This window comes from Eubalaena glacialis, chromosome 17 (genome assembly GCF_028564815.1).
Source record: "Eubalaena glacialis isolate mEubGla1 chromosome 17, mEubGla1.1.hap2.+ XY, whole genome shotgun sequence".
In the NCBI taxonomy this organism is placed as follows: Eukaryota; Metazoa; Chordata; class Mammalia; order Artiodactyla; family Balaenidae; genus Eubalaena; species Eubalaena glacialis.
Genome location: NC_083732.1, coordinates 78,741,331 through 78,767,387, shown reverse-complemented (window position 1 = coordinate 78,767,387; position 26,057 = coordinate 78,741,331). Strand labels below are relative to the sequence as shown.

The window sequence follows — 26,057 nt, the reverse complement described above, 5'->3', positions numbered from 1 at the left end:
GTCCTGCTCTGGGAAGATCCCACATGCCGCGGAGGAACTAAGCCCGTGCGCCACAACTACTGAGCCTGCGCTCTAGAGCCCGCGAGCCACAACTACTGAGCCCATGTGCTGCAACTACTGAAGTCTGCGCGCCTAGAGCCCGTGCTCTGCAACAAGAGAAGCCACCGCAATGAGAAGCCCGCGCACTGCAACAAAGAGTAGCTCCCGTTCGACACAACTAGAGAAAGCCCGTGCGCAGCAATGAAGACCCAATGCAGCCCAAAAAATAAACATAAAAACAAAACAAAACAAAGAAAGTTTATATATTTGGATACTAGACTCTTATCAGATATATGATTTGCAAATATTTTCTCCCATTCTGTTATGTGTATTACCTAATTTGCTCTTTTTAACAAACCTTTGAAGTGGATATTAGTATCCCCATTTTACAGATGAGGAAGCTGAGGCTCTGAGACAGTGAATATCTTGTCCAGGGTAACACATCTACTAACTGTGAAGATGGCACTGGAACCCAGGAAAAGATTAGCTAGGGCTCTTTTTGTTTTATTGGTAGAAACCCATCTCAGACCAGCTTAACGCTAAAAAAGAAGTATCACTGCTCATATACCTGGGAAGTCCAGGACTGGCAGCAGGCATGGGAGAGATTCTGTAGTCCAGTGATTCAAATGATGTCACCAGGACTCTTCCTGTCTCCGCCTCCCTCCGTCTCTTGCTGTCTTTTGGTTAGCGTCATTCTTAGGCAAGCTCTCTCATGTGTGGAAAAGGTGGTCATCAGCAACTAAAGGCTTCCTAAGTCCTTTGAGCTAGACCTAGAGAAGAGACACGTTGCTCTTTACCCTAGCTTCCATATCAGACCCCCATAAAGCTCCCTGATTGACCTTGCTTGAGTTTAATGCCTATCGGAATACCCATCGTTGCTGTTTTCAGGAGTCTGGGATACTCTAGACAGCTTGGTCCAGCCCTTTGGTTGGGAACGTAGCAACATATGATTGACAGTCTCTGGAGAATCATGTGGAGTTAAGGAGAGGGTCATTCCTAAAAGAAGGGGATTTGTAAGGCAGACAAAAAATGTAATCAGTGTCCTACAAGGTCTGTCTTGAACTACTAAGTTCAAGATGCTGAAATTTGTTGCGGGTAAATGAAAGTTAATTCCCAAAACCAAATAGTAGGGGAAAAGTCAATTTATTCACAAAAGTAAAACAAAAGATAATTGAAAATAATCATCTCCACATCCAATCAACAGTGAGTTCTCTGCTTTCCACTTAAACATAGCAATTTTATAAATTGGTTTGTATAATACCTCTAAACCTCTAAGACCACAGCAAAAAGACTAATTTTTCAAAAACAATAAGCAAAATGAAGAACAGGGAACAGAAGCTAAATGCTTCTGTCAGAAGCTTAGCTAGCAATTGTAGAGTTTTTTGTTTTTTTTAATTAGAGCCTCTAGTGTGATTTGGAATGTTCACATTTGAGAAAGATGTTAACCAAGTAGCATATGCTAGGCAGAAAACTCCGCAGTGGGTGGGCAATTTTCTTTTTTCAAATAGAGCGATTCCCTACATTTGACATAATTACAGGAAAATTCTATTATAATACAGCTCATTGTTCTGTGGGTTCAAATACATTGCAGGTGAAATCATATTTTTGAAAAGCGACAGCTGGGTACTGTAATAGATTCCTATAATATAGGGTGCCTATAACAGCGGCCCCCAACCCAGAACTAATGACCTCCAGACCGTTCTTGGCTTACAAGTAGATCTTGAGGCAGAACTGGTGTTTGGGGTTGGTTGTAACACTGATATAAAAAAAGAATTCATCAAATTATAGGATATTATTGCCCTAGGACCTCAGAGAGCTTCTGCCCCAGGCTCCTGGGAAATGAGGCCAAAGGAGGTGAGATGATTTGGCCAAGGAAAAGGAGCTGACCTCCCTGGCAATGCCATGTTCCTTCTCAGTGCTAAAGTCACAAAGCTGTCATTTATCAAATTTTTCTTCTTGAGTAATGTTTCAGATGATAGGCAGCTTTGAAAAGTGCTTATAACAATAGGTCTAACTGGGCTCTGGGCAAATCAGAGAGATAGTCATATATGGAAGGACCTTTTTTTTGGACTTCACATTCATAGGTCACATAGTTGAAAGACACATTTATTTTCTGTCTGAGTTCTTTGAGCATTTTGGCAGTTGTGCTGCAGACTTGTACCTCTGTCTACGTGTGAGGACAGGGGCTGTATCTTAGGTGTCTTTTTGGCTCCTGAAGAGTCTAGCATAGGACCTGTTTTGAAGACAAATAATGGTATTAGTAGCTAACATTTATTGATCATTTACTATATACTGGCACTGTGCTATAGCATCTTGCATGGATTATCTCATTTATACCTCACAGCAACCTTAGGAGCGAGAGAGATCTCCTCACCATCCTCCTTTTAAAGGACGACCTCCTTTGAAAGTGACATTAAGTAACTCGCTAAGGTTAGCCATCCCTGTTAAGTGGCAGGGCTGGGATTTGAACCCAGGTCATCTGAACCCAGATCACACATTCTTAACCTCTGGGAGGATTACAGTGCTGCTCAGTAACTGTGAACAGAACTGAACTGATGGCTTCCAACGTAATACCTCTGCGCCCACTGGGGGATGTCCTCCGGGACTCGGGAGACAATGGTCTTATCTCTGAAAATGTCCAAACAAGGAAAGGGAGAGTAAAGTGGGTTTGGCAGAAGGAGAAATCTCATCTACGCTCTGTGCCGTAGGGCTGCCCTGGGTTGGGGGAGGGGAGGGTTGTTTACTAAAACGTCACGACTGACTCCCAATGTTCAGGTTACAAAACATCTCTCTCCTTATTTCTTGTGACCTCTAACCTTTTATAAAGGGGCTCTTAAGGAAGGGCAAAGGGTGGGAGGGGAGGACTTAGAAGGTCCATGCACTGACACTGATTGCCCTCAAGCTCCCTGGCTTAGCTGGTTTTTGGAGAGCAGGAAAGAAGAGAAAGAGGCAAGACAGTGATAACGGGGGTGGGTGTGACTCCGGTCTCATGCTATACTCACAGTCTTCTTGCTCAAAGTTAGGGGAATCAGTTAAGTGGTCCTATGCCAAATTTTATGTAGTTACAGTTTTTTTTTTTTTTAATAAATTTATTTTATTTATTATTTATTTTTGGCTGCATTGGGTCTTCGTTGCTGCGCGCGGGCTTTCTCTAGTCGTGGCGAGCAGGGGCTACTCTTCGTTGCGGGGCGCGGGCTTCTCACTGCGGTGACTTCTCTTGTTGCACAGCATGGACTCTAGGCGCGCGGGCTTCAGTAGTTGCAGCACGAGGGCTCAGTAGTTGTGGCTTGTGGGCTCTAGAGCGCAGGCTCAGCAGTTGTGGCGCACGGGCTTAGTTGCTCCGCGGCATGTGGGATTTTCCCGGACCAGGGATCGAACCCACGTCCCCTGCGTGGGCAGGCGGATTCTCAACCACTGCGCCACCAGGGAAGCCCTGTAGTTACAGTTTTAAATGGTAGGCAAATGTCGACAGGCATTCCTTGATACCGTGATGCAAAGACCAACATAATCCGTTCTTAAATGGGAGTTTCAGATACTTTTCTTATGGCAAGGTCTTTAATCCCTTCCTTGAAATGTAACTGGTTAAGGTGGAGGAGTGGGGCAACCCTTGGGAACCAGCATACCTGGGGTCTGGCCCTGATTTCCCACAATTTTGCCAGGGAATGCTGGGCAAGTCATTTAACCACTGGAGAATCTGTTTCCTTGTCCGAAAAGTGAAAGGGTTGGTAACCATATTATTCTTGAAATTCTTTCCAACTCTGGTAGTTTATGATGATGTCAGATGATTGGAGAGACTCTTAAGAACCAGGATTCCTCTTTCTAGTTCTCCTCTCCCAATTTCTCTTACACCCCTCCCCCAAGGTAAATGCTCATTCATTCATTCATTCATTCTTCCCTCCATCTGTTCAGTACGTATCTCTTAAGCACCAGGGGCTCTGGGATTGTAACAGCAAATGGAAAACCCCCTGGTCTCAAGGACCTCACGGTCTAGTGGGAGAAATATCAATATTTGGAAAATAGTGCCTTGGAAAATGGTGCCATGGAAAAGGGTCATAAAAGAGGCATGTTCTCAGTCTTGAGTTGCACAGACGTGGGCCTGAGTAACTGTAAACTGAAACTAAGACAAATTCATCAAAAAAAAAGAAAAAAGAAAAGAAACCTGGATGTTCTTTAAGTGTTTCTCATTTTTCAGAATCCTGTATAACACCACAATTTTTCTTCACTGGATGTTGTTTTACTTATATCAGAAAAGATGTAGCTCATAAAAAAGAGCTGGCTCGATCCAAAACGCATTTATTGGGGATCCACAGGGAACCTGTACTAGGCAGTGCCTTCCATGGGGAAGGAAAAGCCTGCAGGGTTTGGTTTCGGACCAGCTGTGAATAGCAGTTCTCTGTTTATTAACTGTTGTCCTTGAGGAGATTGGGCACGTCCCTGAGTTCTCAACAGACAGGGTGGTCCCTCACAAGGCTATTGGGGGAGATTTCAGGAGATGGTGCTTGTAAAGTGCCAAGCCTGGGGCTCTAGGAATCTCTTGTCCCTCCCTTAGTTCTGCAGGGATGTAGGTGATACAGATAAGGGTACAATTTAGTCTCCCTGTGCCCTCAAGGATTGACAGTCCGGGAATTTTGTAGTGCAGGAAACTCAGTAGGAAGATGGAGTTCTGAGCCAAGCCCCTCCACTAACAGAGTTATGTGTCTCTGGGCAGGGGGCGGGGTGGGGGTGGTTCTCATCTCTCCACGTGTAGGGAGTCTGAAGTCCCTCCCAGTGATGCCAGTAACCTTCACACAAAGTAAGAGAGCCTACATTGCAATCGTCCCTGTGAAGATTAATCCCAACTGGAGGAATGGGGCAATAGGAGAGTGCTCTCCAGACCAGCCAAGCCTGCATTTGAGTTGGGCTTGTAATGAGTTCCCCAGTAGGAAAAAAGATAACACATCGGCTCCAACAGAAAATCATCCTAGGGCTGTGGACCCATTGTCCGGAGGCTGATCACATGGCTGTGAAATCGGACCAGTCAGTCTGGCTCCACCACTTGCCAAGGTGACCTCTAAGCTCCAGGTTTCCCCCAGGTATAAGATGGGGATAATACCAGCGCCTGCTTTATGTGGTTGGTTGCTGTGAGTGTGAAGTGAGGGCAGGCCTGCTGCAATGCAGAATCGTGCAGGGCATGTAGTAAGCACAACAATTGTTAGTTGATATTATTTTCTTACAGGATAGAGCAGAAATATATTCCTGAGTTCTTTCAGTTGATATTTACACCAGGATTCTGAGTCTTCTGGGTCCCCAGCACTCTGCCTGACTTTTCTTCCTTATCTCCCTCAGAAGGAACAGTCAGGGAACAGAGAGTTAGTTTTTTGTCTCCAAACAAACCATATTCTCCTCGTCACTTACTGAGAACACTCCAGTGGTTTTACTTGGAGTATTTAAATAAAGTACATTGGAGACTAGAATAGGCTCTTTTTTTATTACATGAAATAGTATAAGCGTACTTGGGATGCACTCATACAAGGCACATGAGTGAAGCAGTCTGCAGTGTAGGTCGAATATGGCAACGTGAGCCTGACAGTAAAACACGTGGAATCCAATGCATCCCTCCCTCCTCCTGCCCCCCGCAGTGCTTTCCTTTCTTCCCACACTTTGTTAAGATGATAGAAAACAAATTAATAAGGTATCAGGTGAAATAAGGAACTAACAGTACTTTCTTTGGTTGCCTGAGTTGGGAAAGACATCTAAAGGAGTAGCACTATGAGAGGTATCATGGAGAGCCTGATTTTTGCAGGCAGTAGAAAAAGCCCTGGATTTCGTCTGCTGGGCTCTGGGACATTAACTTGCAGTGAGATCACCTTGTGTCTTGGTTTCCATTATTGTAATGCTCCCACGTCACGACTGTTATGTGGATGAATTCAGACACTGCCTATATAACAACCAGGGCAGTGCCTGGCCCAGGACGGGAGCTCAGAAAGTATTGGGTTGGCCAAAATGTTCGTTCGTAACATCTTATGGAAGAACCCGAACGAATTTTTTGGCCAACCCAATACTATCCTACACCTCAGTATCCTCGGGTTTCTCTCTGGTAAGTTTAGGATAATCATACTTACCTTATAAAGCTGTCATGAAGTTTAAAGAAGGATATGTGTGTCCAAAATGTTATACTTAGCAAAGCATCAGGTATATTGCAGTTCTCAGTAAATTTTTTTTTTGGGGGGGAGGAATATCAGAATTTTTATCTCCAGATAAGGTTTTCAATATTCCCATAATACCTGAAAAGTATTGTCCACTTATGATGTCTCAGACCCTGTTAAGCACTTTATGGGCTTTAGCTAATAGACTTCTGAGAGCACTAAGAGATAGTTACTAACATTGCCCCCATTTTGCAGATGTGAAAACCGAGACTCAGAGACATGAATTACTTTAACGAGGTCTAATAGCTGCTATGTGGTAGAGATGTGAGGCCAAGTCTTCCTCATGAGAATCAGCCTATAACTCATGCTATTATGAAACAAATGCCCTGTTCTGTCCTCTAGAAGTTGTCTTGGTCAGAATATCCTTCTTTACAGGAACTGTGTTCCATGAAAAAGAGGCTTTAATTTTATGGCCTCAATTCAGTTCTGATCCTGATTAGTATTCATCCTATTTGATTCTAGATACTGTTCATTTACTTCCAGAATCCATCACTCATGGATCTGACCTCACAAGGGATACTTACAAGAATAAGCAAGGTCTCTAAAGATGGTTCCCAAATCTGAGATCCCAGACTTTGGGAATTACTGTGCAATCTCCCCTTGCCCCTCTTCTTTCCTCCTCCAGGTGATTAATTTAGGGAGATATCTGAGTCTTGGAATGAAAAAAGATGTATTTATAGTCATACTTCACATAAAAAGGGAGTTTAAAGGGAACTAACATTGGCTGATTATTCAAACTGCTTTATCCATACCGTCTCACTTTATTTCATGTAACACAACCTGTAGTGTAGTAGTTTTATTATTACACTAATTTTGCAGATGAGAAAACAAGGCTAATAAGTGACAGAGTAGAGATTCAAACCCAGGTCCCAGTTAACACAAAGCATATTCTCTTCCCACACCACCCCGTTGTCCCTGTCCCATGAAGGCACTGGGAGCCTTTGAGGAATGCTGTAATTCCGGAAATCCCATCAGCTTGGGCCGCTGCCTAGCACCGTGGATCAGAGTACCAGTAGCTCCTCTTGGTTTCTCGTGCCCACAGAGCACCTCACACCCCCTCCCCACTCTGCCACCCCCGGTGCATTGTCAGCTATCTTGTAAATGCACCTCCTCGGTTGTTAGGCAGATGGATGAGTGGAGCCTGCAACTGGGAACCTAACTCAGACAATCCCTGATGACTGAGGGGTCAGTAGTGCCATTGCTGACCAGGGGAATAAGCCATCGCTATTCTTACCGCCGCTTTTCAAGGAGAAGTAAAGTATTCTGTAAGGACCATTCTCACCTTGGTCAGCAGTGCTCAGAGTAAACAGGCATGCTGAGTCCAAGGGTGCCGAACGGTGTTTGATGGGGATGATGACGAAGAAAACAAAGAGGATGTGTGCTTTAGCCAGAGCTGGGTGCGCACAAGTATGCGTACACATGTGTACGAGTATGTGTGTGTATTTTTCCTGGCTCCGGAAGGGATGCCGTATATTTCTGAGCAGCTCTGCACAAAGGAATCCAGCATTTAAGTTTTGCCTGCATCAGATTCTGTTCGCAAAAGATAGCCAGGAATGGTTTTCGGGGCATGGTTTCAAATTTAAAAAGGATTATGGCCCATGAACCCTAGAAATGGTGGGCGGAGGTGTGAACCTTTGAAATTCTAATTGCAGCCCAGTCTAAGGAGGTATATATTTACCCGGGCACAATATCTCATTGTTCACATACTCCTTTCTTGGCCGGAGGAGATGGGGAGGAGGAGCAGATACATAACATAATCTTCAAATGAAACTGAAACAATTGGTGGCAGCAGTTTGGACTCTGGTGAATTCCATCAAGAAAGAAATCCCCGCTGTTGACCATCGCAGTTAGCTTAGCTTGTTGTAACAATCTTTATTCCTTGCGTCTGTAGAGCTGAGGGGATACACAGACTCAGCTCCAGCTGGGAGGGATCTGTGTGGTCATTTTGACACACCCACCCCTTTATTTTACAAGTGATGGCACCAAGGCCCAAGGTGACAGCATCAGTTATTAGGAGAGAAAGCTCTGGAATCCAGGCCTCCTGGAATTGAGGCAATTATTCACCGACTCTAGGCTTTTCATAATGGCTCATATTTATCGAGTGTTTACTCTAAGCCATACATATGGGATGGAAGCAGCTACCAGCCCAGAGGAGGTGACAGGCATTCGATGACAACTTGGAATAGAGGGAAGAGTAGAAATAATGCAAAATCAAAGTCTAAATTGATTTCCAGACTAGAGGAAGGCCTTCCTGGAATGGATGGAAGTCTAAGTGCTGGGTGTTGGGCTCTCAACTGCTGCATGGGGTAGCATGCGGTTACTGAGGCTCAGAGAGCTTAATTAGCCCAAGCTAGTAGCGGCCATATTTGCTCCAGTCACAGAACATTCTAGATGCAGGGTGACCCAGTTAGTATATGGGAAAAGAGGTAGGATTTTCTTCTGGTGGCTCATACGCCAGTCTGTCAACAACAGCACATGAGCAAGTGACCTCCAGGTGCAGGTCTTTTCTTTTTTTTTAATATTTATTTATTTTTGGCTGCGTCGGGTCTTAGTTGCGGCACATGGGGGTCTCTCGTTGCGGCGCGCGGGCTCTTCGCTGTGGTGCGCGGGCTTCTCTCTAGTTGTGGCACATGGGCTCCAGAGCACCTGGGCTCAGTAATTGCTGAGCGCGGGCTTAGTTGCCTCCGTGGCATGAGTTCCCCGACCAGGGATCGAACCCGTGTCCCCTGCATTGGAAGGCGGATTTTTTTTTTTTTTTAGAGGAGTTCCTTTATTTTTTTTTTTAATTATTTATTTATTTATTCGTTTATTTTTGGTTGTGTTGGGTCTTCGTTTCTGTGCAAGGGCTTTCTCTAGTTGCGGCAAGCGGGGGCCACTCTTCATCGCGGTGCGTGGGCCTCTCACTATCGCGGCCTCTCTTGTTGCAGAGCACAAGCTCCAGACGTGCAGGCTCAGTAGTTGTGGCTCACGGGCCTAGTTGCTCCGCAGCATGTGGGATCTTCCCAGACCAGGGCTCGAACCCGTGTCCCCTGCATTGGCAGGCAGATTCTCAACCACTGCGCCACCAGCGAAGCCCTGGAAGGTGGATTTTTAACCACTGGTCCAGCAGGGAAGCCCCCGGGTGCAGGTCTTAAATGGCCTGCAATGGCCATTTGGCTGTCTCCCCAGAACCTCAGCCTTGGTGTGTCCCAAACCAAACTTTTAAAGTGTGAATGAGGAGAAGGAGGGTGCCTGTTTGCTTCTTTACTTATTTTTTAGAATGCCTCTCAAAACTGATGTCTCAACACCTCACTTTGCCAGGGAAGAGTCTTTATTGGTTTATGCTGCCTTACCAAGGCCTTCCTTTCATTAGCTGAAATGCTTGCCTTCCTAACATAAATGAGCAGTTCCCTGGAGGCACAGTGCAGGTTCAGGACAGCCAGCACAGGTAGACAAAACAGATGGAACTCTCACAGTGGCTTTCCTGTGCACAAAGCACTTTCTCATCCGTTATCATTTAACAGCCTCATGGGGTTGGTGCCCTCATCTTTCCTCTTCTTGGGAGGCAACTAAAGGCCAAGATCCCATAGCCAACAGCACGAGGCAGCCCCTCATTCTCTTTTCCGCTCAAGATGTCACCTTGTCAGAGAGGCCTTCTCTGAACACTTCTTATACGATAGCACCTGCATCACTTTGTTACTCTATATGTACTCCACTTTATATTACATAAGTATTGCTTGTCTGTTTCCCTACTAGAAGGTAAGGTCAGGAGAGCAGCTCATTGTTATTGCGGAATCTCCAGGGCACACAGCAGGGCCTCAGTAAATAGTTATTGGTGGTGAGCGAGGAGATGCGTTTTCTTTCATTCAACAATCACTCCCAGGCCCAATGCTACGACAGGTCCACAAGGTCCCTCCCTGCCTTGAGGCACTCCGTTGTAGTTTGGGGAAGGTTGTCAGACAACAAGACAACCATACAAGATGGCAGGAACTCAATCCCAGGGGAGGCCCCGGGGCCAGCCTTCTGCCCAGGGGGGAGCATTTGGGAGCTGAGTTTACCAGGCGGCTCCCATTGGCTCCAATTACAGGAGCCAATCCTGAGGCGCTTCCTAAGGGCCTAGCTTTTTTTTTTTTCAAAACCAATTTCATCCGCAATCAATGGTGAGAAATTAAATGGATTCTTTGGACTAAGTAGATTGAGCAAAACAGCCATCTGCCAGGGCCGAGGAATGAGCAATCTGTTGGTAATTTTTCCGCTGAAATTTGGCATCTGCTTGGCGTTGTACACCATTTGCACCTCGGGAAATGCCTTTTACACCCCTGACCCTCGTCTGTTCTTCAGGTTAAAAAAAAAAAAAAATGCAAATGAAAGATTAGAAAATTATAAAAAATAAAGAACCCTTCATGTGTCTTCACTTAGCATTTTAGCGACTTAAGCAAACTGCACAAAACTAGCCTTCCAAAGGCGGTGAGCGCCCTGAAAGGGAGTGAGGGCCGGAGCCGGCGAGCGGGCAGCTGCAAGCCCGGGCGCCGGGCCGGCTCCTCGCTGCGGCCGCGGGGGCCGCCCCGTGCCCCTGTCGCCGGGCCCGCGGCCCTCGTAGCAGGAGGCGGCTCTCTGGGCCTCGCTTCCTGCACCCACACTGGGCTAAAAAAGAACGCGCACAACTTTTTTTGGTCCCCCTTCTTGCGAAACGCTCGAGTAACGAGCTCGCCGGAGTAACCGCTCCGGGGGCGACCCGGGGACGCGGGCTTCCGCCGCCCAGCGCGACCCCCGCTCGGGAGCGGGCGTCGGAACGTGGCCCGGGCGGCGGCGCGCGCGCGCGGGCGGGGCCCGGAGGCCGGGCTGGGGGCGGGGGCGGGGGCGGCGGGGCGGGGCGGGGCGGGGGCCGCGGCGAGGAGGGGGCGGCGGCGCGTGCGCAGAGCACTTCCTTGTTTGTCCCCGTGACTGTAGCGGGAGCGCCGCCCGCCTCCCGCCAGCCCGCCAGCGATAGTGTGTGCTCAGTCAGTCGGTGTCCGCGCCGCCGCCTGTCAGAGCGTGTGAGGAGGCAGCGCCTGCCGCCCCGACCTGCCCAGCCCGGGCCCCCGCGCAGCGCCGCGTCCCCTCCCCCGCCGCCGCCGGCATGAGCAGAGGGAGGCGGGTCCCCGAGAGCCCCCTGCCTCGCGCGCCGCTCGGAGTTTGAAGGGCCCCGCGCCGAGCGCCGCCGCCGCCGCCTGCTTCGGCCGCCAGCCCTTTCTCCTGCCGCCGCCGCCGCCGCCGGGATCTCGAGCCGCGCCAGGCCGGGCGGCGGGTGGCGGGCTGCACTCGGGGCGTTCATGAGCCGCCGGCCGGCCCGCGGCCCCGGGAGTCTGCGCCGTGACTCACCCCCCGCCCCCGCTTGTGTCTCGCCCTCCCCGGCAGGATGCCGGACCAGATCTCCGTCTCCGAGTTTATCGCCGAGACCACCGAGGACTACAACTCGCCCACCACGTCCAGCTTCACCACGCGGCTGCACAACTGCAGGAACACCGTGACGCTGCTGGAAGAGGTAGGTCGGGGCCGGTGCCCTCCGTGCACCCCGTCCCCGGCGCCCGCCCCCCAGCCGGGGACCCCGGCCCGCCCGCTGGGATGCCTCGCTGCCTCCCTTCGCGGCCGCCGCCTCGCAGTTGGATTGTTTCAATTTCCGAGCCGGGGAGGATGGGGATGTTGGGGCCTGGGGAGCCACACCCCCTCCGGGACCCCCTCCGCCCACCGCGCTCCCAGGTGATCGGAGGACTTGGGATGTGCAGCCCCCACCCCATTTCCCCCGGAGCTGGAGGTGGGGAGAGAACTGAGCGGGCTCTGGACAGCCCGAGGCAGAAGAAGAGGGAAGTCCTCTCCCTCTCTTGCGCCCTTCCTGGGTGCCAAGCAGGCTTCTAGGCGCTTTCCACATCCTTGTGACCCTCTCGTAACCCGCGAAGTAGGTGGTGTCAGGCCACCGAGGGCAGAGGGAGGCGAAGCCCTGTGGCCAAGGTCACTAGCAAGGGACTGGGAGATGGTCAGTGAATGCAGCTCTCCAAGGCCCAGCTTGGCCAGGCAGGCTTCGCTGCATAGGCGAGGGCCGGTGGAAAAATCCCAAAGGAATGAGAGGGGGCTCAGGCCGGGACTGCCTCCACCCCAGGATTCCTCCCTTCTAGTCCTAAAGCCCTGGGTGGAAAGAGATATCTGTGCAGACTGGTCCTCACCCTCCTCCCCTGGCCGGATGGTTTGGTAGGGTTTGAGGCTGCTGCGCCAGCAGGATTTGCCCACAGGGAACTCCTAAGCTGTGAATGCAGACCCGAGGCTGATGCTGACTGGAAGAGCTGGCTAGACAGGAAGAAGGGAGGCCTGAGACTGCAGAAAGAACAGCCCCTCTTATCTAGGTCCTCCGGGGAACGGTTGTGGGTGCCCAGGGCAGAGCCAAGGGTGTAGCAGTTTCCTTTAAAATTTTAAGTGAATTAGTGATCGGGCAGAGTGGGTAGGTAAGGAGGAACCCACAAGCCGAGGAGCTGCAGAAGCCTCCGAACCTCCATAAAAATAGGACATTTGCCCTGGAACTCTGCACCATCTGTAAGTGCCATAAAGCACCACTACTCTCCAAAGAAGCCAAACCTATTTCAACTGAAAAAGACAGCATTGGGGGAAGTTAGGAAGGCAGATCGTTTTCCCTGCGTAGATTATTATCGTGTGGTTGGTTTACTTGAGGTTTGGGAAGCGCTTTCTGATGTAAGCTCACCATGGCTCCCCCTCTGTAACATTAAGAAGCTTGGGCTTCTGTGGGCACACTGCCCTTGATGCAGGCTTTGATACTCGCTCTGGGTCAGGTTACAAGCAGAACTGGTGTTCAGAAGCCCAGGGGCCCTAAATTTTAGGAGGGGAGACGTTCTTGCTAGTGCTGGGTCCTGTTTTGCTGGCCTGATGCTGCAAATTAGTCTGCATGTTTTATGCCAGTTGAGGTTGCTTCTGGAGTCTCTCTGAAGTTAATGTTGGGTTATTGAACTGAATTTTGAAATTCAGCTGGAGAAATATCATCTAACTAGATTTGTTGGAAAGCCAGAGGTAAATGGCTCTCTTCTTAGTTTTGTTTTTGTTTTTGTCAACTGCCTGTCTGTTTCACCAGCCTGATGCTTGGTGTCTGGGATTAAACGGACTTGCCAGGCATTGAACCCTATGACAAGTCTGTCCTTCACTTGATTGTGATAAATTGAAACATGCTGATATGGGAGCATTTTTCATCCTTCTTCTGTACTAATTGTATATGCTTCTAAAGGCTGTGACATCGGTTAGACTGAGCGGTTATTTTCCGTCTAGAGAAGTTCTTCAGCGCCTGCTAATAGAGCTGTCAATTATTTTAACTTTCCCTTTCTGCACATTCAGATAGTGTCACTGTATTCTGTTTGTGTGGGGTGTGATAAGGGTAAGTATATAGTTGTTGATGCTGTTTGTAGGGGTATGTGCCCACATTTTGCGGCCACACCAGAGGATAGGGTTAATGTTTTAAAATTACATGCAGCTGCTCTTGATCTTTGTTTGAGGTTACTAAATTTAACAGCAAATGCAGCAGATACATTTTTTTTGTGAGGAATATTGTTTTGCAAGGTTAGATAGGAAAACAGACCCGGCGATAATACAAACATGGTCACCTATGAACTTGAGAAGGACTTGGAACCAGGCTGGAAGTTCAGAAGTGTCATGTTGGAGTACGTTGATATGTTCTCAAAAATATCACAGTGAATGTTTTATAGAGAGTGACACAATAATTTTGTAACCGTTTTTCTGAACTCAAGTGCAGTCCTGGTCAATAAGTCATTGTCTCCAGTCTGCATCTTTTAACTATTGAATTGTATTCCATGACGTTGGACTCGTGAGTGATTGCCTTTAGCATAAATGTGAAATATGCCCTTTAGTTTCTTAATTGATAGATAATCACCACAGTTGAATTTTTAATCCCCCCCACCCGAGCTTACATATGTGGAAGAGGTACATTAGCATAAATGTCTTGAGTGGATCAGAATTAAGTTCTTAAAAATTATGGGGCTTGGGACTTCCCTGGTGGCGCAGTGGTTAAGAATCCACCTGCCAATGCAGGGGACACAGGTTCGAGCCCTGGTCCGGGAAGATCCCACATGCCGCGGAGCAACTAAGCCCGTGCGCCACAACTACTGACACTGAGCTCTAGAGTCCACGAGCCACAACTACTGAGCCTCAACTACTGAAGCCCGCGCACCTAGAGCCCGTTGCTTCGCAAGAAAAGCCACTGCAATGAGAAGCCCACGCACCGCAACAAAGAGTAGACCCCGCTCGCTGCAACTAGAGAAAAGCCCGCACACAGCGATGAAGACCCAACGAAGCCAAAAAATAAATAAATTAATCAAAAAAAAAATTCTGGGGCATAAGGTTGTTATCCTCAAAATATAAGGAAAATTTTGGGGGCAGACCACGAAATCTTGTTGGCCTACGCTTCATGAGTGAGATATATGGAAACTTTAAGAATGCTGTTTGTGTTATCTTGTGGTTATTCTTAGGAATAGAACTTTTGGGTACTTTTTTGGTGATGTGGGAACTCAGGAATAGGAATTAATTTGGGCAGCTTAGAATTTTTTTTTTTAATCTTTTTCTAGTTCTACTAATTGTCTTCCTTTTTATTTATGAACTTTTTTGCTCTTTGGATTCTTAAGTCTCACCTAAAAGATTGTATTAGATCTCCTAGCTTGGAACCCCAAATTAGCCCACACTCTCCCTTTTGCTGTGTCCTGTCGGCAAAGAGTTCTGTGCTTTGCAGATGTTGGCGGTTTTATTTTCGTCTCTCTGTGGTGCGCACTCAAGGAGCTGGGTCAGAAATATGTGGTAAAAAAGGAAAAGAGTTTACTTCTGGGCTTCACCTTTGGGGGCAAAGGGTCCCACATGACTCTGGAAGTAATGGCGTGGCTGGCACACAATGAGTGGCTGCTTTTGAGAGGCAAGAGCGGATGGGCTGCCAAGGTTTCATGCTGGTGTGTGAGTGTTTTCCAAGCAAAAAGCCAGTGTTTTGCTTATTCAGCAACCAGAGCACACTGATGTGTGCCATTTGACTTGTGACCGTTTGGAAATTATGAGTAAATGACTAGGAGAAGGCAGAGCTTTCCGAAGAAGGGAGCAAGCAGGCACATTCCAGGACCACTGTCGGGGGAGACAGTAGAATAGACTGTCCATTTAAAAAAGGCTTAGATTGGTCCATACTTAGTGCTTGGTGACAGGGAGAGTCCAATATGATACACGAAGGTTGGCTTGGTTATTTAGTATTGGCCCAGCACTTTTGTCTTTGGTGACGGTGGAGGAGGCATGTTCTGCCCATTTATTGAGCAGCTGCTCTGTACCAGGCGCGTTGAAGACACACGGCACGCGTGATCACACTTAACCCTCATACAGGCTTTATGAAGGAGGGACAGTTGTTACCTCCATTTTACAGAGAAGAAAACTGAGATGAAGTGATGAAGTGATTTGTCTCCAAGGTCAAATGGCTAGTAAGTAAATGAGTTAGGAAATCCTAAACAGTTAAGACGTAAAGTAGACGTTCTAAAAGTCTACAAAGACATATTCCAGGGGTTTTGTAGAGAACGTAGGAGGCTTCACTTTTTTTTTTTTTTTAATTTATTTATTTTTGGCTGTGTTGGGTCTTCGTTGCTGCGCATGGACTTTCTCTAGTTGTGGCTCGCGGGTTCTGGAGCGCAGGCTCAGTAGTTGTGGCACACGGGCTTAGTTGCTCCGCGGCATGTGGGATCTTCCCAGACCAGGGCTCGAACCCGTGTCCCCTGCATTGGCAGGTGGATTCTTAACCACTGCGCCGCCAGGAAAGTCCCAAGGAGGCTTCACTTTTATTGTCCCTTCTCATTTTGGTCTCATGAAACAGAGGTACCTAAGTTCCTAGGTGGCTTGGTTTTTCTTCATGTTCATGTTCCAGGGAGTTCTTCAAGGTAATACTTAAGTGCACTGTTTTTTCTCCCCTGTGCTTTCACAGATTTGCGTGTGGTTTTTCAGATTCAAATGCGGGAACTTATTTGGCATTATCCAGGAACAGCACTCACTCAGCATATTTTGGGGGAGCACTTGCTGTGTACAGCCTAGTGGAGGTATGGGGGGCGGTGCTACCTGGATTAGGTTATGGAGAATCTGATGGTCTTGGAGAGAGAGTTCAATTGGGCCGTCACTCTTAACAGGGTAGAAAGGGGCAGCTCATAGGTGGGGGAAATAACATAGGGCATTATCCTGTGACACAAGCTAAATCACTCGTCCGGTCAATATACAAATTGTCCATACACATGCCCTGAAGTGTGCTGGACCCTGGGCATGCTCAGATGAGCAGCCCTGCCCTCAACAGTCTAAAGGCTTTCTTAAGGGGGTTTTCAGTCAAGTGTGGGTCTTGCATCAGAGGCTGGCTTGTGTTAGCATGGGCACATGGGGTGTTCAGTCCTTTCTGAAGGCATAGAAATGTTTGGCTAAATGAAGAAATGAATGAAAGTGTGGAATGGAGGTTCCTTATCAAGGCCTCTTCCAAAATAACAGTGGTTACCAGCTGTTAGTGCTCTTACTGTGTGCCAGCCCCATACACTGTTATTTCATGCTGACGTTGACCCTACTGTTATCATTGACCTCATCTTATGATAGTTAAGTCTTTTGCCCAACATCACACAAACGGTAAGTAGTGGATTTGGGAATTAATCCCATATCTGTAGTGTTTCCATGCATGCCAATCAGACTTCATCTGTATGTGTTTCCTCCCACCCCATGTAAGTTTTCATTTTTATCCATGTTCTTTGGGGCATCTTCTCCCATGCTGATGAGTAGAGGTCATCAATCTTTGATAAATGCTTTTAAGTCCTCGAGTGTTGTTCTAGGGAATCTCCCATGTAGGACCTGTATGGCCAGGGCTTGGAGTCTGATCTTGTTCATCAGCTCCCAGTGTTCTAGAATGCAATTGCATTACTTCTCTTAAATCTTAAAAGCTGGTAAACGTAATAGGAAGTGCTCCTTTATATAGTGGCTGCTAAACTTGGTTGTAGTCTTAAAAAAAACAAGTCTCAGGAAGGGTTTAGATAAAATCAGAGTTGGTCCTTTGCATTGCTTAAGGTTAAGAAGCTTACTTTGTCCCTGAATTCTTGAAGATAAAACAACAAAAGGTGAACAGGTCTTCCCCAATGCCACTGTCCCATGCAAAATTCTGGGCTCTGTGGCTCAACCCTCAGTCCCAAGGTACTTAGGGTGAGTTTTCTCTGGACATAACCAGCAAAGGCCAGTGAGTGAAGAATACCTTTGCCTATAGAAACAAGGAGAGAAGGACACTTTCTTTATGTACCAGAACTCATACTCCTTCTAAAATGAGACTCAAACCTGTTAGCCGGCTAGTCTAAGCTAATGCTGTTTGCCTTTTATATACATCTTTAGGGTTTAAAAAACATTGTCCACTTCTACCATCTAATAAAACCCCTGTCTGATAGCATTCTTATCATTCTTTTACATATGAATAAACGAAGTCTCAGAGAGGTAAAATGTGTTCGCCAAGGTCACACAGTAGTGAATGCTCTGAATGCAGGATCTCTGGATCGAAAGCCTTTCTGTTTCATCTCTAGTTCACTCTTTTGTCCTTCCTGTCTGCTAGTTTTTTTGTTTTTTTGTTTGTTTGTTTTTTGTCTTGCAGATGTCTACTGATTATTTTTCTTATCTCCACTTGATTTCTAGTGCCAGAGATGGGGAGAGAGAGAGACAAAGATAGATTGGGGTAGAGAAGAAAAAGGGAAAGTTGTTTTTCTCTCTTCTTCAGAGACCTCTTGTTGGACCTCTCTTGAAATCTATGTCTTTTGTAGTCAGAGACAGCGCTGCCAGCAGTCCTCCCTGGGCTCGGCAGAAGTGGAAAAGGCCCTGTGGCTTCCAGCTCCACCCTGGCATACTTGGTCTGGGACTGTTGACTAACCTGTCTTTGCCCGTGAGCTGCCTGCAGCCCTGGCTGAAGAACCGCGACTCTGGGTTGGAGTTGCTGCAGGGCTCTCCGGCTGGCTGCCTTCTGGCTTCCTGCCCATCACAGCCCTGCCTTTGGGCTGGGTGCTGGGAACTCTGGACATCAGAGCTGAAGGGGCCTCGGAGAAAATCTAGTCTGGTGCTTGCCAGCCTAGGAGCCTGGTCTCTGAGGGGCCCATGGAAGTTGCCATGTGGGTCCAACAGCCACTGGCAGTAGCCCAGGAAAATTAATAGACACCTCTCATTGTGTGGTTCAGCATATTTCTCATGCCAGTTGTCTTGGATTTTGGCTGAAATACATCCGGTTGGTGGTAGAGCACTGATTATCTCCTGCTCATCAGATACTTGGATTGCCAGTTATAGATTCCTAAAATTGGGAAGCAAAATGTTCTCTCGTTTTTGGTTTGCTAGAAGAAGCTTCGAGTTTTGTATTCCGGTGGGAGAAAGCTCATGAAGAAAAAGGACCCACACAGATCTAGTTTAGTCATGTTGCTTTCAGAGGTGGAGACGGAGACCTAAAGATGGGAAGGAAATTAGGCAGGGCTTTGAATTCCAGTCTCCTGACTCCTGGCCCAGGCTCTTTGCACTCTGCTCTCCCAAAGGGCTATGGAGGCTGGTTGTACACGGGGCGGGGGGGATGGGGGGGACCCTGTGGCTCTTGCGATGATGCCTTTTCCAGTGTCGTCCCCTAGAACTTGCTTCCAGGTAGAAGGAGTGGAGAATGAACCTGAATTTGGGAACCTGATCTTGCCAGCCGCTCTGCTGGTAAGTCCTGCTCTCACATGACCTGCTGTGCAAAGCCGCAGTGGCCGTCCCTGATGTGGGGCTGGGAGGCTTTCATTGGAAGCGTCTGTGGTGTTGGATGTTCAGACGTTACCCAGACCTTTGTCTTTACGTCTGGGAGTCAAGGGAGCCTCAGAGAGGTGGTTTCCATTTATGTAACCTAGTCATTTGGGGACTAGAGGCAGACCTTGGCCTCAGCCATCCCCACATGTATTATTTAAACGCGAGTAAGTGATGGGCTGGATGGGGATCACTTTGCAGCTAAACCTCGGTTTCCTCATTCGATGAATAAATGGCATTGTTTTGAGTATTAAAGGAGATAATGCAAGTGCGGCACTCATCAGGTGACTGCATTACTGGTAAAGTGTGGCCCTATGAATGCCAAGGTCTGACCTGTCGCATTAGTCAGGCTTCCTCCCGTGGGGCGGGGAGGAAGGAGGTGAAAGGCATTCCTTGATGGGGAGCCAGGCAGAGCTCTCTCCACTGTGGACCAGCGGCGACATTTGGGTCGAGGAGGACAGAGTTCCCTTGCCGAGGTTAATTACAGGCCTGTTATCTTCTAGCGTGTGTCAGGCAAGTCACTGAACCTTCCCGTGTCTTAGTGTCCTCATGGGGACAGTACCTGCCTCTTAGTAAGTCAGTGTATGTGAAGTGCGTGCAGCCGTGCCCCGCATGGTTAGTACTCTCTAAATGATTGTTCTCACCGTCACCGTTGTTGCTGTTTATTATCAATTGGGTTGGACCCTTGAATGTGTGACCGAGAGGACGAGCCTCGGTAGAGTCATTTCGGACGGATGCGTGATGAGGCCAGTGACAGAGCCAGCTGTGTGCCTGGGAGGAGCCGGAGGGTGGAGGCGCAGATGGGACTAGAGGGAGGACTAGGGCAGCACTAAACACGTTGACCCCTGGGGGGGGGTCATGGTCAAAGCCAACTTGATCTGAAATAGACTGTCAACTCCGTTTTACTATATACTCAGCCCTTGGCGGTACTGCTGTGAAGTAAGGGAACCAGTGGCCAGTGCTGACCCCTCAGACCCAGGCCGGTCTGATGGGCTCTGCCGGTGCAGCCTTGCTGTCCGTGCTTCCTGTTGTCACTGCTGATTCTTTGTTTCCTTCCCCCTGACCTCCTTCTGCCATATCCCCTCCATTGGTGCGTCAAAGCTGGGGCAGTGCTGCCCCTTTTGATTTTTGCTGGGGCTTTGGGGTAATGAGCCGCGTTCTCTGTTACATAATAAATGCAGGTATTTGGTTTTGGTCATTTGTGGGGAGGTGCTGGGGGAAGCATTTATGTCTTGTTCTTGACTGGGACAGAGCGTGGCAGCTTGGTTGTTTGCTTTACTGATTACAGCTTGAAGCACTGAGACCACAAGGAATTCTATTTTGGTTTGGAGGCAGGCGCCTTCAAAGAAAAGGATCTACCCTTGAATTTGCGTTTCTGTGTGCCTCATAACTTCTTTTTTTAATTATTATTATTTTATTTTATTTTTTTAATTTTTGGCTGCGTTGGGTCTTTGTTGCTACGTGCTGGCTTTCTCTAGTTGCGGCAAGCAGGGACTACTCTTCGTTGCGGTGCGTGGGCTTGTCATTGCAGTGGCTTCTCTAGTTGCGGAGCACAGGGTCTAGGCGCGCGGGCTTCAGTAGTTGTGGCTCGCGGGCTCTAGAGCGCAGGCTCAGTAGTTGTGGCGCACGGGCTTAGTTGCTCCACGGCATGTGGGATCTTCCCAGGCCAGGGCTCGAACCCGTGTCCCCTGCATTGGCAGGCGGATTCTTAACCACTGTGCCACCAGGGAAGCCCCATAACTTCTTTTCATTATTTGTGGGGCAGGAGTTAGGTCAGACCTGGAGGCCCTTGACCCCGCTTGGTCTTAACAGAATCTGGGAGTTCACAGTGGGTTCTTCCCGCCCAGAGCCCCTTCTGAGCAGCCCTGTGTCATGTTGCTGTTTGTGGTCACTTACGTAAGAACTGAATTTTAACACCAAGGCTATGGTATAATTTTCCCAAAAGAACTGGAATATATGTGCCTTTGATAAGACAGCACCCAATTTAGCCACCCAGAAGCTAGGAAAACAAAATCAGAGCCTCTTGCCCCAGGGAGGTAAAGCCCCAAAGATGATTGCGTTGCGCGTAGCAACTGTTACGGAAAGCAGAGTCCATCCAGACCATCCCTTTCCCTGCCAGATGTGATTTGGATGGAGAAAAAGATAAGTTCTTCCAAGCTCTTTCTATTATTAATAGAGCCTGGATACCTTGTATTTCTGTAGCGTTGTGCTCAGGGGCTAGGGCAAGGACGGCCGTGTCCCCAGTGCCCTGTATTATTATGGGATACACTCGACAGAGCTGGAAAAGGCCTTAGAGACCATCTCTCTAGCTCCTGCTTTCTATGGACGAGGAAGCTGGGACCCAGAAAGCCCAAGTGTGTCAGGCTCTTTTGTTGGAAGTAACAGACTCTGCCTCCCCGCAAGAAAACAAAACACAGCTAGTTCAGGCACAATGAGGGGTTATTGTAAGGACTCATGGGGGGTATTTTATGGAACACGAGGAGCAAGAATGGTAGGAAGTGAGGATATTCTCCTGAGCAAATGGTAGAGACTGGCAGCCCTGGCTCTAGTGCCCCCACCAGCTTAGTCTCTGTGCCTGGCTGGGACACCTGGGACGGGGGTCGGGTTAGCCAGCTGGGGTCAGGAGACCACCGCTAGTGCAGTCAGCTTTGGCGGGTTGGTGGGGCTATCGGATGGGAGGTGGTCCCTCTTCAGCAGGGACTGGGCATGATGGTGGTCCTCAGAGAAAGTTGAGAGAGTAGGGAAGCACCCTCTCTACCCCAGATCACACAGGGCGATGGGACGCGGATCTGGTCTTCTGGTCCCACCGTCAGCATCCTTCACTGGAGTGAGAGCCACATGGAGGCGACAGTGCCTCCCTCGCAGGGTTGTCAGGAGGACCGGCAGCAGCCCCGTGCCTCGCACCAGCGGCCTTGGGGATGTTAGCTTCTCTGCCCTTCCCTCTGCAAGTCTCGCCTCCCCGTGACCCCTCTGCTCTGTATTCATTTGGGACATTTTGAAAGGTTGCGGTCAGGGCACCGCGCTGCCTAACTGTAGCTTTCCTGATGTGGTCAAGAAAGACCAACATTCCACACAGGGCGTGGGTGGAGGAGAAGCACCCCACTGCCGTTTAAACCCACAGTGATGACATGGTGCTCAGAAGTAATCTCCCCTAGATACCCAGGGCGGATGGAAGATATGGCAGGGCAGCTGGGCTCTGCTGGGGAAATGTGCTGCTTTGATTGGCTGTCTCCCAGTGTCGAATAACAGAAGCTGCTGAAACGTCAGACGAGGGCCCGCAGCTTTCCTTCCATTTAAGTGACTTCACTGACCAGTTACACACAAAATATAATTTGAGCGTCTTTGCTGTTTTCAAATGTGGGGAGTCTTCTTTTATGTTTCATTAATCATCTTTTAAAATGTAGCCCATTTCCTTTTCCTTGTAATGTTTATTCACATTAATAGCACTTACATAAAATTAGATACTCCTTATTTCCACGAAGTGCAAATCAAAATCAGCGTTCACTGGTGGCCCAGCAGCTGCTGCTGCTTTAATAGTAGTAATATTTTTCATAGCAATGCAAGTGAATACACTGCCTCCCAGTAAATAAAATGGTGCCAAGTCAAAGAACACTGTCACTGTCTCAAGGCTTCTGCATTTTGAGTAAAAGAGTTTGAACAAATTCCGAATCCGCCAGCACTACAATTAAGCACCTTCTCTGTGCTGGGCACTGTGCTGGATGCCTTACACACATCATGCCACTTAATTCAATCTTTCCAGCAGCTCTGTGGGGTGGGCACTGTTGCCCGTTTCACAGATGACAGGCTCGGCTTAGAAAGGATTCAGACCAGTCCATGCTCTTTCTACCTCAGACTCGTCCTAAAGAAAAAATGCTTTATGTTGTGAATGGGATGTTAATGAAATAGAACAATCAGGAAATAGGCTTCAGCTGAAGCATGAGATATTTCGGTTAGAGTTGAATATGAATAAGAACTTCCTGACAAGATATTAAATACCACTGGGTGGTCATGGAAATCACATTTTTCCCCCTCCAGTTGGCTAATTAACTAAATTATATACTTATTCATGGTCATACATGTATTCACTTTTAGTAGATTGTAAGCACCTTGAGGCCAGGGATACCCTCTCCCCCCCCTTTTTCTTTTACCTACTGTCACTCAGAAATTTGACTAAAATAATGAAGGGTAGAGTGAAATTGCATTTGATTTATAATTGTCGAGGGTAGGTCTGGTAAAAGTTTTCCACGTGCTGCTGTCTACCTCTCTGGACTTCAGTTATATGCCTACCGATTGCATAGAGCAAATGGAAAAAACCCTAGATTGCTAAATTTCCTGGAGATCTTGCCACAGATTCATGGAAGACGTGGATGCCAAGCTGAATTTTTGGTCTGGATTTTTGGTGTCTGCATCCTGCAGTCTTTCAGTGGGCTAGCAATTTCAGGGACAGTGACCGCTCTCACTTTTTGAGTCCCAGCTCTGTCCTGAGTACAGAAATAGCTGTCTGTGTTATTTCTAACCCTCGCGCCACCCAGCTAATAAATAATGGAGCCGAGAATCACACCCAGGTCTGTGGGGCTCCGCAGCCAAACCCTTCCCACATCCAGCCAGCCTGACTTTGCTGTGATTGAGCTGCAAAGTGCAAGGGAAAGGAAGAGAGTCAGGTTAGTGTTTACTTTCTTAGTGGAAACAAACACACAAACAAGACCTGCATATTCCAGTGGAAGAGAAAGCATTTTCCCCTCTGGATTTGTTTCCTTAAAGTTGAATGGGAAGCATTTAAATTTGGGTAATTTATATGCATTGTCTGGGGCAGCCAGTTTGTGACATGGTATCAGAGGGATTACCAAGAGAATTGGTATTTTCAAAAAGAGTTGATCTCTCTGATTTTCCTTTACAAAGGGTAAGGAGTGAATCGTGATTTTATGAGCAGTTGTGCTCTGGGTTTACTCTCCAACTTTTCTGTACTCTGTTACAACTGCTTACAAAGTGCTTTCATTACGTAGTGTCTCATTTCATCTACAACACTTTTTAAGGCAACAAAGCTACCGTTTCCTCATTTGACAGATGAGGAAACGGAGGCTCAGAAAGTTGAAATGACTTGTCAAAGGTCACAAGACTGAAGAAGTAGCGCGCTGAAGCTCCAGGACAGTTCTGCCGTCCAGTCTCGTGTGTTGTGTCTCCACCCCCCACCCCCACCCCCCTGCCGCCACTGTCCCGCGGAAAGCTCACCATCTGAAAGAGGTGGATCTATGGGATGTTTTCTCAGGTGATTTTTAACTTAAAGAATACCTTCTGACTTAAAAAAAAGAACATGGATTTTATTATTGGACTATTTTGTAATACTTTGCATTCTTGGATTCCCCCCTACACACTATTGTAGTCTCTTTTTAGAGACTTTTAGCTTTTGTAGTCTCTTTTTTCCTTAGTAGCTCAGTTACTTTGGGCATGTTTCTGTTTTAATTTGTTGGTTTGTTTGTGACTTTCACACATATGCAGAAGTAGAGAAACCAGTAGGAACTTCCACGTACCAGTCACCCAGCTTCCACAGTGATCTGCTTTGGCCAGTCTTGTTTTTATCCCTACCGCCCCACCTTGATTTTTTTTTTTTTTTTAAAGGAATTCCTTTATTTCTTTTTATTTTATTTATTTATTTATTTATTTTTGGCTGTGTTGTTTTTATTTATTTATTTATTTATTTTTGGCTGTGTTGGGTCTTCGTTTCTGTGCGAGGGCTTTCTCCAGTTGCGGCGAGCGGGGGCCACTCTTCATTGCGGTGCGCGGGCCTCTCACTATCGCGGTCTCTCTTGTTGCGGAGCACAGGCTCCAGGCGCGCAGGCTCAGTAGTTGTGGCTCACGGGCCCAGCCGCTCCGCGGCATGTGGGATCCTCCCAGACCAGGGCTCGAACCTGTGTCCCCTGCACTGGCAGGCAGATTCTCAACCACTGCGCCACCAGGGAAGCCCCCACCTTGATTTTTGAAGCAATTCCAGAAATTCTTTTAGTTCATCCATACATATTTTAGTGTGTATCTCTGAATGATACAGACTTGAAAAACAACAGCCACGCTGAACCACAATAAATATAATGATCACATCAAAAAATGAACATTTTCTCAATATAGCATTAAATATTCAGTCAGTGTTCAAATTTCCCCAGCTATCTTTTTTTTTTTTTTAATGATTTGTTCAAACCAGGATCCAAATGCAATCCATAGGTTCAACTTGACATGTATGTAAAATGTCTTTAATCTATGGGTACCCCCTCTTTTTTTTTCTTTGTAATTTATTTGTGGACGAAATGAGTTGTTTGTCCCATAGAATTTCCCATAGTCTGGATAGCATTGCTTGTGTCTCTGGTGTCATTTAACAGGTGTTACAATCTTCTTTTTTTTTTAATTTTTATTGGGGTATAGTTGCTTTATAGTGTTGTGTTAGGCTACAATCTATTCTTTTTTTTTTTTAATAAATTTATTTTATTTTTTATTTATTTTTGGCTGCCTTGGGTCTTTGCTGCTGCGCGCGGGCTTTCTCTAGTTGCGGCGAGCGGGGGCTCCTCTTCCTTGCAGTGCGTGGGCTTCTCGTTGCAGTGGCTTCTCTTGTTGCGGAGCACGGGCTCTAGGCGTGTGGGCTTCAGTAGTTGTGGCTCGTGGGCTCTAGAGCGCAGGCTCAGTAGCTGTGGCGCACGGGCTTAGTTGCTCTGTGGCATGTGGGATCTTCCCGGACCAGGGCTCGAACCCATGTCCCCTGCATTGGCAAGCGGATTCTTAACCACTGCGCCACCAGGGAAGCCCTGCAATCTATTCTTAACATACTTTTGTTCCCAATAATTTTTTCATATTGAGAATAAAAGGAATGTATTCCCTTTGTAGAAAACTAGTAGGAAGAGCATAAAAAAGAAAACTGAAAAGTCATCCATAATCCCAGCAGCTAGGGATAACCACTACTGTCTCTTCAGGCTTTCCTTCCAGATTCATCTACATCCTGCTTACCTTCATTTAAAATGTTGTGAGCATTTCCCCATATCATTA

General features: G+C 47.6%; 1 protein-coding gene across 2 annotated transcripts in view; it reads left to right on the top strand.

Annotated features, from left to right (window-relative positions):
* ASAP1 (ArfGAP with SH3 domain, ankyrin repeat and PH domain 1) overlaps nucleotides 1-26,057 on the top strand; it is a 356,837-nt gene that overhangs the window by 69,706 nt on the left and 261,074 nt on the right. The window contains exon 3 of one of the 2 annotated variants that reach the window (XM_061171342.1): nucleotides 11,601-11,727. In XM_061171342.1, the coding sequence (XP_061027325.1) occupies nucleotides 11,601-11,727 (127 nt within the window). Of the gene's footprint in view, nucleotides 1-11,600; nucleotides 11,728-26,057 lie in introns of those variants that run through there. The other variant, XM_061171343.1, reaches the window with a different exon arrangement.